The 13,206-nt window shown below is 48.0% G+C and overlaps 1 protein-coding gene across 3 annotated transcripts in view; it reads left to right on the forward strand.

Annotated features, from left to right (window-relative positions):
* The first annotated feature begins 2,657 nt into the window (after positions 1–2,657).
* The window catches only part of SLC12A8 (solute carrier family 12 member 8), a 47,350-nt gene continuing 36,801 nt past the window's right edge, over positions 2,658–13,206 (forward strand). For 2 of the 3 annotated variants that reach the window (XM_021526289.3, XM_085584176.1), the window contains exons 1-5: positions 2,658–2,809; positions 6,216–6,431; positions 7,138–7,284; positions 10,081–10,272; positions 12,630–12,861. In XM_021526289.3, coding sequence (XP_021381964.3) covers positions 6,363–6,431; positions 7,138–7,284; positions 10,081–10,272; positions 12,630–12,861 — 640 coding nt within the window. In that variant the 5' untranslated portion in view covers positions 2,658–2,809; positions 6,216–6,362. Of the gene's footprint in view, positions 2,810–2,852; positions 2,967–6,215; positions 6,432–7,137; positions 7,285–10,080; positions 10,273–12,629; positions 12,862–13,206 lie in introns of those variants that run through there. The other variant, XM_085584175.1, reaches the window with a different exon arrangement.

Genomic DNA, 13,206 nt, shown 5'->3' on the forward strand with positions numbered 1-13,206 from the left:
AAGGATACCAGTGGGACAAAGTGATCTTTTCCTGCAAACCAGGACTCTGAAAGGGGGATTTTCTTTAAGACTATATCTATTCCCTCAGAGAAAGAGAGCAGGATGATTGATAAAACTCCTAGTCAAACACGTAGCTAGAGTGATGGATGTTGCAGCTACTTGAAAATGAGCCATAAGGACAGTGTGAGTCCTCACAGCAGGTGTGGAAATGTACTTTGGCAGTACTGGCTCTCACAAAGTTGTTGCCTGAAAATCCATTTTAAGGAATTGAAACAAGAATGCTCAGGTATTATGTTGATAACTTCTATTACACACACTGAATATTACCAGGTAAAATCTGTTTTAAAGGCTAAATATTTTACAGTTTGCAGTTGTGAGTGAACTTGAAAAAGATTGTCTCTTCATTTAGTCTGAGAACATAATCTATGTGTCACAGCCTGTTTTACAGTCAGTCTAGGGTTTGTAGGTCATTAAGTGATGTGATTAGCTAAACTGGGTAGTTACTCTCAGTTTGTGCTGTGTGTACATGGAAATTGCACATTGTGTTATGTGTATGTCTGGCAGCTGAAGAAGATGATCAGGTAGGTGACAATTAATATTCATCCTATTAAGAATCAATCCACATATCTCAGGATGGCTCAGACTTGTGGATGTTTCAAATTCTCATCTCTTGCTGACTGACCTCGGCACTGCTGCTTTCCCATTTTCTGGAGGCTGTGTTTGTGTCTTTGACACCTTTATTGTCCCCATACCTGTTGTGTCCCATGTAACCTTTTGTCACCCTCTTCACTCTCTTAAATCCATTTCCAGACTCCATTCCCTGGAGCAATTTCCAGTGACACTACACGGACCATCAAAAGTCTCAAATCATGGTTCAGGATGTCCAATGTGTGGGTCTGCCAGGCTTTCAATGGCTCCATCTGCCCCAGGACCTGTGTAACTTGGAGAGGATTCCAGCAGGTCTGTGGAATTCTCAGTGTCCTTTGCTAAGCCCTGAAAGCACTCGAGATTTGGACTCGAAGACAACAGTTTTAACTCTTAGTTTCATTTTTCTCCCCTTTTATTCCCTGTAGAGCTAAGGTACTCAGCATAATGAGAGAGAATTTTAATTAGGGCTCTTAGTAAACTTTCCCTATTTGTTTGTGATAGTTTTCTTGGAAGGCCTTAAAGTGATGTGGAGTAAGACTTACCTGAAGACATTGGTTCTGAAATGCACACAGCCCTGCTGAAGGAGGACTCCTGCTTTTGGAAGGATTCTCTTGACAAGCAGGAGAATGTTGAAAATTGCCATGACTAAAATAGGAATAGACAGAGATTAACACTGAACATTCCTGAAAGTGCTTCTTAGCAGTGCTTGGTGATTTTAATGTGTCAGTCCTTGAAAAAAACACCTTTTATTGGTTTTCTCCTGTGATTCTTTCCAGTGCAGAGGCAGTATTTCCCAGAGGAGTGTTCAGCGGTGGCAAGTGGAAGTAGCAGCTGCCCAGGAAACATTTAGTTCTTGCCAGGTGTGCACATGTGTGTGGGGAGGGCACGGAAGTGCCTGCGAGCAGCAGGCTGCAGGGCTTGGTCCTCAGGGAATTAGTGACTCTTCATCATTGCTGCAACAAATGCAAGATAGTTATTTCAGATTTTCCCCTGGCCCTCATGATGGGAGAATCTGGCTGAACCTGTTCCCTGGTAGTTGTAGAGTGTAAAAAGAAGGGAGTGGAGGAGAGCTTCCGTATATTCCAGGAATGGGATGTCCCGGGGAGCTATCCATTGAATTGGGATTGTTCAGCTTGGAAAAGGTGCTTAGGGGTGACCTAATTGCAGCCTTCCAGCACCTGAAGGGAGCTTAAAGGGAAACTACAAGAGCATGTAGTGACAGGACAAAGGGGAATGGCTTCAAACGGAAAGAGAGCAGGTTTAGATTAGATACTGGGAAGGAATTCTTTACTGTGAGAGTGGTGAGGCACTGGAAGAGGCTGCCCAGAGAAGCTCTGTGGATGCCCCCCATTCCTGGAAATGTTCAAGGTCAGGTTGGACAGGGCTTTGAGCAACCTGGTGAAAAGTGGCTGCCCAAAGCAGGGCAGTTGGAATCAGGTGATCTTTAAGATCTCATCAAACCTCAGACATTCTGTGATTTCCTCAGGTTTCATCCTCCTTTGAGAAGCCATCTGTCTTCTCTGAACTCTTGCTTTCCTTTTCTGTCACTTGCAGAAATTTGTGGTTTCGTTCAAGAGTAGAGGCCTGTTCATATTTTGGCTTTGCAGGAAAATCAAAACAGGTTTACTGGATTACATTAATGTCTTGTATAGATCCTTTTTGAAAATTAAAATGGCTCTGACCCATTTTGGAAGTAAAGCAAAGTGTACTACACGAACTCTAAGGAAGAGTGGCTGGCTCTAGATTTGATCCTCTTTATATTGAGACTATCCAAAATCCTTGCCTTTAATTCAGGTGGAGCTTTGCCTGTGCAGGTCACAGAATTTCTTGGCAGCCCAGGGCTGGGAAGTTCGACTGGATCGACTTCCTATTGAAACGTCGCTGTGCAGAATCAGAGCCCCCTTTCCCCGTGGCCGGGCTCTCCTCGAGCAGCCGTGAATTGCTTATTTATTCACTGCTTTTGTCAGACTCCCGCGAACTGCAGGCTGAGTGGCAATCCGCTCCCAGCCCCGAAGGATTTCGGCTCCCGGCGCTCGGGCACCGGCGGTCCCGGGTCCGGGCGGGGCGGGCGCGGCGCCCGGGCAGACGTGGCAGCGCCCGGGGCCGCCCCGGGAGGCGGCGCCGCGGCAGCCGGCGGGAAGGAGGGCCCGGGAGCCGCCAGGTGAGCGGGGTCGGCACCGCGGGGACACCCCCGAGCCGGGGTGGGGACCGGGCTGAGCCCCGGCGGCCGCGCAGGTGGCGCCGGGCTCGGCTCGGCTTTGCCCGCTGCTCCCTCCGGTGTCGCGGAGGCTCGGTCGGGGCGGAGGCGGCGGAGGGAGGTAAACGGAGGAGAGGAAAGTTAAAAAGTGAAAATCGTGCTGAGGGCGAGGAAAAAAAAAAAAAAACAGGTGGAAAAGCGCTTCCCCGCCAAAAAAAAAAAAAAAAAAAAAAAAAAAAAAAAAAAAAAAAAAAGAAAAAAGAAAGGCTAATTAAAAGGGGCGTGGGGAGGAAGTTAAAGAAAGGTAAAAGAAAACCAGAAAAAAGGAGCTAGTAGAGAAAAAGAGCAAAAAAAATAGGGGGAAAAAAAGAGAAGGGGGGGAAGGAAACATTGAGAAAAGTGAATTTAAAAAGCACAAAACAAACACGGGCGGGTCCAGCGCAGCCCGGTGCGGCGCTGGCCGCAGCCCCCAGGTGTTGGCCGTGCCGCACCGAAGCTCTCCGGCCACACCGAAAAGCGAAGTTGCTGGGGAGAATCCGGGCTCGTTTCCCACGTCTGGTGTTCCGCAGCCTTCGTTGCTCTACGAAATGCGAATACAAAACGAGTAAATGAGTAACTGGGAATAGCCAAGCGCTGCTCTGTTTGGCGTCACCTTTGTTGCACCGACGTCTGCTTTATTTCCCTTTAATTCCGCTTTCCTAAAAGGCTCCTAAATTAGGTGTTTTTAAGAACTCGACCCGGAGAGGAGTTGAAGGGATTTATTAAAACTAAAATGCTGTTGGCTGCTGTGTCCCTTGGGAGGAGAGGCTTTAGGAGCACCTCCTCTGGCAGGGAGCGAGGCTTCGGAGGTCGTGGGACCACACACAGCTGTGCTTGGGAAGGCGTTAACCTTTCCTCTTCAAATCAGCCAGCTGTTGAGTAGCTCAGAGCAGCTTTAATGTGATGATTAATAAAATAGTGCTTTGAAAGGATATGGAGGGCACAGAAATTTAATCTATAAGAATCTGGTTTTGCAATTAGATATAGAAGTGTTGCAGGAAAAGGAGATGAGCCTTTGTAATGTTTCTGCGAGGTTTGCTAATGCTCTTCTGCTCTCTTGAGTGCTAAATGGTATGGAAAGATTAAAACAGACGTTTGTCTTTAATTTATAGACTGGTTAGTGTATTTGGCAGAAACTTTAGGAAAAATAACAGCAATTTGCTTTCAAGTTAGAGGCTCACTTGTATTAGGGAAAATTGGGTCTGTTTAGTTTATTTATCCTGCTGGTGTGTGTAGCAGAAAAAGCTTCCTCAGGATTGGTAACCTAGCTACAAAATAGTACCCGAAAATATCCCTGTACTCTTAAGAGTGCTTCGTGGGGCAAGAGGAGGGCACCTGCCCCAAGGCCTTTCTACTCACAGACCCTAAATTGCAGAAATACTTGCATGTTGATGGATTGGGATGTGGCTGTGAGTTCCTTTGTTCCGCTCCCACTCCTGTGCTTTACACCCCCTTCTGTGTTTGACTTGGCTACCTTGTAGGGACCATTGGATCCAGTTGTGGTGGGATGTAAATAATTACAGAATTGGGTAATAAGACTTTTAGGCAGTTGGAAATGCCACAGAGGAGCAGCAGTGCAGAGGCAATTTCCTGGGATTGTGGAGGAGGAAGATCTTACTGCAAGGTGAGCAGTAGCTGATCAGAAGGAGCTCTAGAGCACAGGGCAGGAGAAGGATTCTAAAGCAGAGAAAAAGGAAGGAAATTGTGAAATAAGGGATTTAAATGTCTAGGCATGTAACATTTCTTGCTAGGTGTGCTTCAGGTCTAAAATCCATGTGTGCAGCCCTTCTTTCTGCATTTGGCAAGTTTCAGGTGGGTAATATGGGTGCATGACACCTATCCAAGTAATGTCACACACCAGGCACACTGAGGGAGTCACTTCAGCTCTGAGCTACTCTAAGGGGTTGGAGCCATTTCCTTCTGACTCTCTTGGTGGAGGGGTTTAGGAGAGCAGGGGGCCACAGAGATGCAGCCTCCCTTTTCTCCACATCCAGATGGGACTGCTGTGACAGACTGGAGTTTGGATGACCCCAGTGAATGCTTTACTGATTGAAATCTCTGTTGAAGAAGGACTGCAGTAGGGATTCTTAGGAGAACATGGCTATTCAATTGTAATCTTGTTTCACGTTGTGTATTTTCTTCCATTTTTTTATTACTGTGGCTATTTGAAAAAAAAAAACAAAACATGAGCTTTGTTTCTTTAGAGTTCATCTGCTCCTGCTGTTTTTGCCCTGCTTGAAGCCCCAGTCTCCCTGAAATAGCAAGGATTTGTGATATTGTAAAGGGTTATTTGCTTTAGGAAATGTGGAGGCAGCAGCAGGACATCTATGAACTCTCATGGCTTTGGTGCTGCTTAGCTGGCCATGTGGGCAAGGCGAAGAAAAACCTTCTGTGCTGGCCATTGTACCCCAGCTGCAGGAGACCTTCTGCAACTCAAACACTGTGGTGGAGCAGCATCTGCTTTGGTTATTTAATACTAGTTATTTCAAAGTAGACTAATAAGGGCAGGATGGTGAAAGGCATTCAGACTCTGGTGCAGAAATCCCCTGTGCAATAGGCAAAGCACATTTCTGTTGGTTCCTGCCCTGAGCCTCTGATTAATTTGGTCTCTGGTCTCAGGTAAGGTGTCCAGCCCTTGGTACAAGCCTTGTGTGATCATGGTTGCTTCTTGTAAGCATGTGGGCTCAGCTGGCCAGTGAATTACCTGCCCCAGGAGAGCCAATGATCCAGACAAGCTGCCCTCTCCACACTGGTGGAACAAGCCTTACTCCCCTCTGGCTGCAGCCTCTTTGTCTTACCTTGGCATGTTCTGTACTGAGGAGTAGCCAAAAGGTCTCTTGCCACCTGGTGTGGGAGACTGTGGGTGACTGAATACACTGGCAGGACCTTGGTCTGCAAAAGGTACAGCTGAAGGAGATGTGGAGATGTGGTCAAGGCTGTGAAGTGATGAGTGGTGCTGGGAAGTGAATAATCCATGTGTCCTATGTCACTGGAGCACAGGAGCATGCAATGACATTACCAGACACCAGATTTAAAACCAACGAGAGGAAATGCATTTTGCAGACAGCACTGTGGAGCTGTAGAGCCATGGCTACAGGTTGCTGGGGTTAGGTTTGGAAAAGGCTACCAAGGACTGTTAAATGTGTGGCTGATGGTGGAGCCTGTGCTGGGAGCAGGGCTTGGGAGGGTGCTGGGGCAGCATTGCTCTTTGCTTGCTGTGGTGTCACTCTGGTTCAGCATCTGCTACAAGCTGCTACTGACTCTGTGGACAGTGGCCTTGTGCTTTGGCACAAAGCAGCAGTTGTGTCTTTCATCTTTCCTGCTTTCACAGTAAGGCTGGAATAAAACCATGAATCTTCTACAAGGGAGGACCCAGGCCTGCAGGAATTGGACTGAGCTGAGCTTGCACTCCGAGCAGCTTTGCCCGTGGCTGTGTTAGAGCTGTGCTTTGGCAGGCGGAGGTGGCGCGGAGGAGACGATGTTCAGCCAGAATGCCGCCCGAAGCGAGGGATACGTCCAAGAGCTCTTCCATGAGGAAGCACAGCAGGTATGTCAGAGAGCCATTTCCTTTCCCAAATTTCTATCTCCATGCCTCTGCAGTCCTGGTCATCTCTGTGCAAGGGAACAGGACTGAAGTAACAAAACTGCCCTTCGTTTTGCTGTGTATGTCTGAGGTGTATGACTTAGAAAGGGAAAGAGGAGACTTGATTTCCAGAGGGCAAGAGGAAGCAGTTGCCGTAGGAAAACTTCAGTTTCCCTGGAGTTTCAGACCTTGGTTCCAGCAGCTCTGGAAAATCACTGTGCCCCAAGACCCAGAGCCACATGTCTCCTTGAGAAGCCAAGGGTCCTGATCAGATATGACTGTGATGGGAAAACCATCTTAACCTACCCTGTTGGTCTGAGCTGGTTTGTCATGTCCTCTAAGGGTCTTCTTATGGTAGGGACAAGAGGACAAGCACTGTGTGTAGCTGCAGGCTCTGTGAAGGACCCTTGAATGGTGCTGTTGGTTGATGCATTGGGGTTAATTCACTGAGGCCCAGGAGGGCTCTGTTGCTGCTTATCCTACAAGAATATAAACAGAGTATTGTAGGGAGCTGTCTCTTTCAGGGCCCAGGCATCCCAACAGCCTTCATCACAGGGACAACTTGCAGCAAAGGAGTGTCCTAGCAGCTGTTGGTGGCTGGCTGTGGCACCACTTGTGCAGCCTGCCCATAAAACACGAGTGGTAAACCCCAGCCTTTGCTTCTCTCTAGATATCTCAAACACAGACCAAGCCCTGGTGGAAGATCCAGCTGTTTGTATGGGAGCCGGTGCTTTTTGGAACGTGGGATGGGGTCTTCACCTCCTGCATGATCAACATTTTTGGAGTAGTTCTTTTCCTGAGGACGGGATGGCTTGTGGTGAGCACATGCTGACTTGGTTGAATGTTTGAATAGGCATTTTCCTCTGCCCTCCCTTACCCATCACCACCCAGGTGTTTTGGGTTCTATGCTCTTCATTTTAGATGTTGCTCATGCCCTCTGGTATTTTGTAGCTTTTCAAAAAGTTCCACTAAAATGTGCAGCTGAAGTGGTCATTGAGCTTTCAGAAAGAGAAAGGAAAACACAACAACCAACCTTGACAATGAACAGAGACACTCTTGTGTCATATTGTTGAGGAGATTAGCACTTTTCAGGTAAAGTAGTTACAGCCACTCCTCCATCTTCCCAACACCACTGAAAGAGGTCTCTTGCAAACATGCCAGTGTTGGAGTTCCTGAGTTTTTGAATGAGTCAGTCAGGTGAAATTGTCGTTGCTATCAAAGGATCTTCCACTGCTGGGTCCTTGATTGTATCTCACTGAGGGTCAGAGCCTGGAATACTGTCCCCTCCTGATGCAAAATACTGTATTATGCCTCAGAATTTCCCCTTAGAATAAGAAAAGTTTCCCCAGAGATGGATGGGATTTGAGCTTCAGGCAAGTTTTTTGTCACAGGCATGGTGGACACCTTCCAAAAGGAGCAGAAACACACTTGGACTCTGCACTGAAGATTGCTTTGCTGGAGGTCTTGAGGGGAGCTGCAGTTGTTGTGGTGGAGAAGTTGGGATGATTTTTTAGCTTCCTTTTCCTTCTGATTTTATTTCCTTCACATCTCCTTTGAAAGCAAGTTACTTCTGGAGCAAACACAAATAGAAACAAAGCCAGTGAATAAAAGAAAAACAGAACCAGCTGGAAGCTAGCATGAAAGGGAAGGGAGGAGAAGTCAGGGTTGGCAGAGAGCTCCCCTGGCAGAGGACGGTCATATGTCGAGCTATTCCCAGAGTCAGGCTTTTGCTATAAATTTCCAGAGCTGGAGCAGGGGCTGGTGAAGCTTTGCAGTTCCAGGGGACCTAATCTTGCTGAAATGTTCAACAAGGATTGCCACTGCACTAACCCCTTCCAGCATGCATGCATAAATAAGCATCAGTGCTTAATGGGGGTTTTTTCTTCCCACTTTCTCTGCTTGCTATTGTTGCTTTGAGACCAGCATTGCCCCTTGGTCTTAGTGTTATTCTGTAGGAACCATTGGATTGCCCATTAATAGCTGCCATAGCCTGGAGCACCTTTCTGGAAAAGCCCAAGGCTAAGTGAATATTTGCATAATGATTGCTTTTTTTTTTTTTTTTTTTTTTTGTTTTGTTTTATTTTGTTTTGTTTAACTGAAGTATATAATGTTTATTAACCATTTAACCTGGGGTAAGCAGCTGAAGAAAAAGAACAATTTTCCTTTTAAAAAGAAGTATGGGGTTGGGGTGGGCTGTGGTGCTGACCCAACCACAGCTGTGTTTATAGAAATCCTTGGCTCTGTTCCCCACTGACCAGATAACACCCCTGTCAAAGGCAGCAGAATGCTGAACCAAAATAGGATTTTATGATGATACCAACATCCTGGATATGTTTTATGTTTCTGCTTTTTCACAAAAAAAAAAGAGAAAAGGAAAAAGAATCTGGGATTTCAACCAACCCCAGAGCAGGGAAGCAACTTTTTAGTGCTGGTGATAAAAACCCCATCCCTAGCCTGACCTCAGCGATGAGCATTGTCGGAGCAAGGTTGGAAAGAGGGGATATGTACATGGCCTGGAATATGAGTAAGGAAGGGAAGCCAGATGTTAACAAAGCCCTGGGCACTGGAGGAGACTTCTGAGATTGCTGTGCACTGGCCTGAGCGATTTGTCAGCAGGGGAAGGTGGGCTGGAGCACAAGGGAAAACACCTGACCCTGGAAAATAAATTACAGCAAGAGAGTGGGAAGGTCCTGAGCTCTGAAGAGTTCTTAAATTCTTTTGGAGGTACTACGAACCTTTTCTTTCTGAAAATCTGATCCTAAATGGCAAACAGAACCCACCCAAAGCAAGGGGTTGTGCTGGCATTTAAAGCCACCAACTGGGACTTGCAGCTGTTTTTGTTCAGAGACTTTTTCTCTTTGCCACACAGTGGCGAGTGCAGCAGCTCCTCCTGGAGCCCTCCCTCTGCCCCAGGCAGGAAGGGTTGTTTTTTTTCCATGGGGCTGAATCCTGTGCAGAAAAGTCTCCTGAGCCCAGGCAGGGTGAGAACCACCTGCCCCTCTGAGTGCACCCCGCAGATCAGGGCCGGCGCACGCTGCTTTAGGAGAGTGATTTATCTTCCACGCTGTGCTGCCTTTGGGGTTTTGTTCTTTGGCATCTCATTGTTTGGAGGGATCAGAGCTTTCAAAGGTAAACGTTCTGAAAAATTAAAATGCAAGCTTGATGCTGTTAATAAATCAGTCGTTGCAGATCCCAGGGGTTCAATTTTAAAACTACTTTTTGTTATGAAAGAGTTTTGGGGTTTTTTTTTAAGCATGTCATTCTAAACCATGCAGACAGGCAGTGATCCCCTGACTATGGTGGCTGAATCATTGTTTGACCTCATTCCTTTTAAACCAGTGGACAAAATCAGTGATTCATGGAGGAGCCCATTGACAGAGCAGAACCTGCTCATGCAAAGGTCTGCCCAGCCCCAGGCTCAAGGACAAGGCAGGTTCTCATCAAAGGGGTGCTAAATTTGGCAATCAGTTATGTTAATTAGACAAGTAGGGGTGTCTGTGTGTATTTCTTTTAATGACTCCAGATTCATAGACCACTAGAAGTGGTAGGTTCTTATTCTGTCCCAGCAGATTGGTGTAAATTAATCTTAATTTGATTTTTTTTTTTATTCCAGGGAAACACTGGCATTGTAATGGGCATGTTTCTGGTGTCCTTTGTCATTCTGGTTGCCCTGGTGACAGTCTTGTCTGGAATTGGGGTGTGTGAGAAGTGCACCATTGGAAGTGGAGGAGTCTACTCCATGATTTCCACTGTCCTTGGAGGTCAAGTAGGGGGCACCATTGGCCTCCTCTACATTTTTGGCCAGGTAATTTAAAAAACCTTTTCAAAGAAAATTTGGAAACTTTGTGACGCAGATATTAATCTTGTGCTGTCCTGCTGCAGAAAGTAACATTTCAAGTAAAATCTGGGTAAGTAATGCTGCGCTATGCTGGACAACATGGGAGAGCACAGGGAACACTCAGCCCCACGCTGCTCCCCAGGAACCAGCCTGTGCCTGGCAATGTGCTGCCTGGCATGGCCTCATGGTGCAGGAGCCGAGTGTCTGGACAAGCTGGACATGTCCTCCCATCCCAAATTACCCCATTGCCAGGACATGCCCTTGCTCCTGGGAGACTGAAATCAAAGGAAGCAGGAGAGGTCAGGGTGGCCAAGCAAAGCTCAGTGAGTGGCTGTGGACTGGCAGGTTGGTCTTGGCATGCTCCACATACCCTTAGGGTCGGGCAAGCCTTGGCTGCTGCTCTGGGAGCCAGCAGAAGTGGAGCTGGTGTGGGAGGAGAGCTGGGCAGGCGTAAGGGCCACAGCTAATTGACTTCTTGTGAGCCAAAAGTCACAGTTCTGGATTTTCTGAAAGATCCCAAGGAGCTTTTGTGGTGGTGAGGCACAAAAATACACAAGTAGTCTACAAAAAGAATGGAAAATAATCACTTAAACCTGCAGTAACTTAACCCTCTCCCCCCATAAAGATGTTATGAACAGTATAAAATGTGGTGAGCAGAGAAGCATTTTTATGGAGGTTTGTTTTTAACTGACTGGCTTACAGCAATCTCCAAAACCCCTGAACAACCCCCAAACCAAAAATAATCCCCTCTTCTCCTTTCACTCCAGATTAAAAGCAAGTGTCCATAAAATATGAACTGAACCCAGTTACAAGCCAAGATATGGAAATGGGCCACACATGAGAATCCTTCCTGTCATATTTTCCACTCTTGCTCTCCGAGAGAATCCTGTCTGGGAAAGCAATCAGATTGCAGCCTGTCCTGAGGGTCGTAAAAGCTGGGCTGCAGCAGCCCTGGCCCCTGGCTTGGCATCCCGTGTGTGCAGGGGCTGCGGGATGGGAGCTGGCAACTCACTTAGGATCTCTTTGCCTGCCCCCAAAAGCTGCTGATGCCTTTCCTTTCTCAGCTGTGCTTTCTGCCCAACATGCCCTACACCAGCTGCAGCCTGATCCTCTGCTGTAGCATGCTCAGGGAGAGCTGTAACCTCTGGCATAAGGCAACTGCTGCCAGAAACAGGGTATTCCCTATTCCCTGCTCTGGCTGGGGCAAGTGGGGAATGACTGGCATGTGCTGCAAGGAAGACTCTCAGGGTGTAGTTCCCCTGATCTAGGTGCCTGCCTGTGATGGAAGTGAATCCTCCAGGATCTCCAAGCTGTAGGTGCCTGAGTCTGAACATCTGCATGCCCTCAACCTTGCTGAAAACCACACAAATCCTGCAGCTCCCAGGTACGAGCCAGGCTGTCCTGAGCACCCTCAGTGGAGCAGTGCTGGGTCAGACCCAGGTGGGGGATCTGCAGTGAATGAGGGCTCTGCTCTTGCTGTCTTGGGTGGGGGTTTTGTCCCTTCCAGACGTGTGGGAGCTGCACATGCCTCAGCTGTGGACAGGGATGGTGGGGTAGCAGGACACAAGGTCACACCAGCCATGTCAATGCAGCTGTCTGCCCTGACCTGCTTTTCCAGGGGTGCTGTGCACTGGAAAGGGTTGTTGCTGGAGTGTCAGCTAGTGGGAATTTCTGGAGTGAAACATCCTGGTGTTTTGGGTTGTTGTGCTGCAGTGGTGTTTGAGCCTGTGCTGCAGATGTCCTGTCCTGCAGGCTCTCCGGGCAGAGTGTGTCCTGTCCTGCTGCGAGGCAAGCAGGCAGCTTTCCTGGGAGGCACAGCTCACACAATGTGCTCTCCTCCAAAGTGCAGGCTCCATTCCAGCAGTGAGATGGGGAGCTGGTGAAACGTCAGAGTTTGCATCCAAACTAAACACTGAATTAAAAATAACGCCCAGGAGGCAGTGGAGCAAAAACAAAGGGCTGCTCTTCAGGCAGGTGTTGAACTGGGACCCTTTCCTCCAGAGGAACAGAAGAAAGGGACAAACAGAAGCTGTCTCATCCTTTTCTCTCACGAGATGCCAGTGTAGTTTCTCCTGGAGTGTTAATAGAGGGGGGATGTTTCAGTGGACCCCAGCCTTCCCTGTTTGCCCAGGAGTAGCTCTGCTGCCTTGGCAGTGTGCCGTCCTACAGCAATGAGGTTCAGTCCCTGCAGGCCAGAGTAACATTAAAGGCTGTACTGTGACAGCCAATGTCTGTCTGTCTGTCTGAACAGAGGCCCCCACAGCCTGGCTGTGGATGGGGATCCCTTTTTTTGCCCAGGGCACTCACAGGGCTGTGTCCCTCAGTGTGTTGCAGGTGCCATGTACATCACTGGCTTCGCAGAGTCCATTGCAGGGGTCCTGAGCCTCAGCAACATCTGGGCAGTGCGTGGCATCTCCCTGGCTGTCCTGCTCGGCCTGCTGGGAATCAACCTGGCTGGGGTGAAGTGGATCATCAGGCTCCAGCTCCTGCTGCTCTTCCTGCTGGCTGTCTCAACGCTGGACTTTGTCATTGGGTCCTTTACACATCTTGATCCAGGTAAAACGGGGGGTTCATTGCACTGGGGTCAGCAGGCATTAGTTCCCTGAGGTTTTCTCTTTAGCTGTGTTTGTGAAGTGACACTCACTCGGACAGCGGTAGAGTTCAGAGCTTCCAGTTGTGCCCCCTGTCCATTGGTACATTTAGAGACAACCCATAATTTTGCAAGGAGTGTTTCCAGAGCATGACTGAAGATGCCTTATTATTTTGGGTGTTTAACCCCAGGGATTGAGCTCTCAATTTCTGCTCTTGTTATGTTTCACTTGGAGGTTTTCTAACAATGGAGAGCATCTGTGTTTGCAGTGTTCTTTGTAGCCTTCTGTTGCCTAACTCAGCACTGTGCCC

Source organism: Lonchura striata, chromosome 7 (genome assembly GCF_050655825.1).
Source record: "Lonchura striata isolate lonStrDom1 chromosome 7, ASM5065582v1, whole genome shotgun sequence".
In the NCBI taxonomy this organism is placed as follows: Eukaryota; Metazoa; Chordata; class Aves; order Passeriformes; family Estrildidae; genus Lonchura; species Lonchura striata.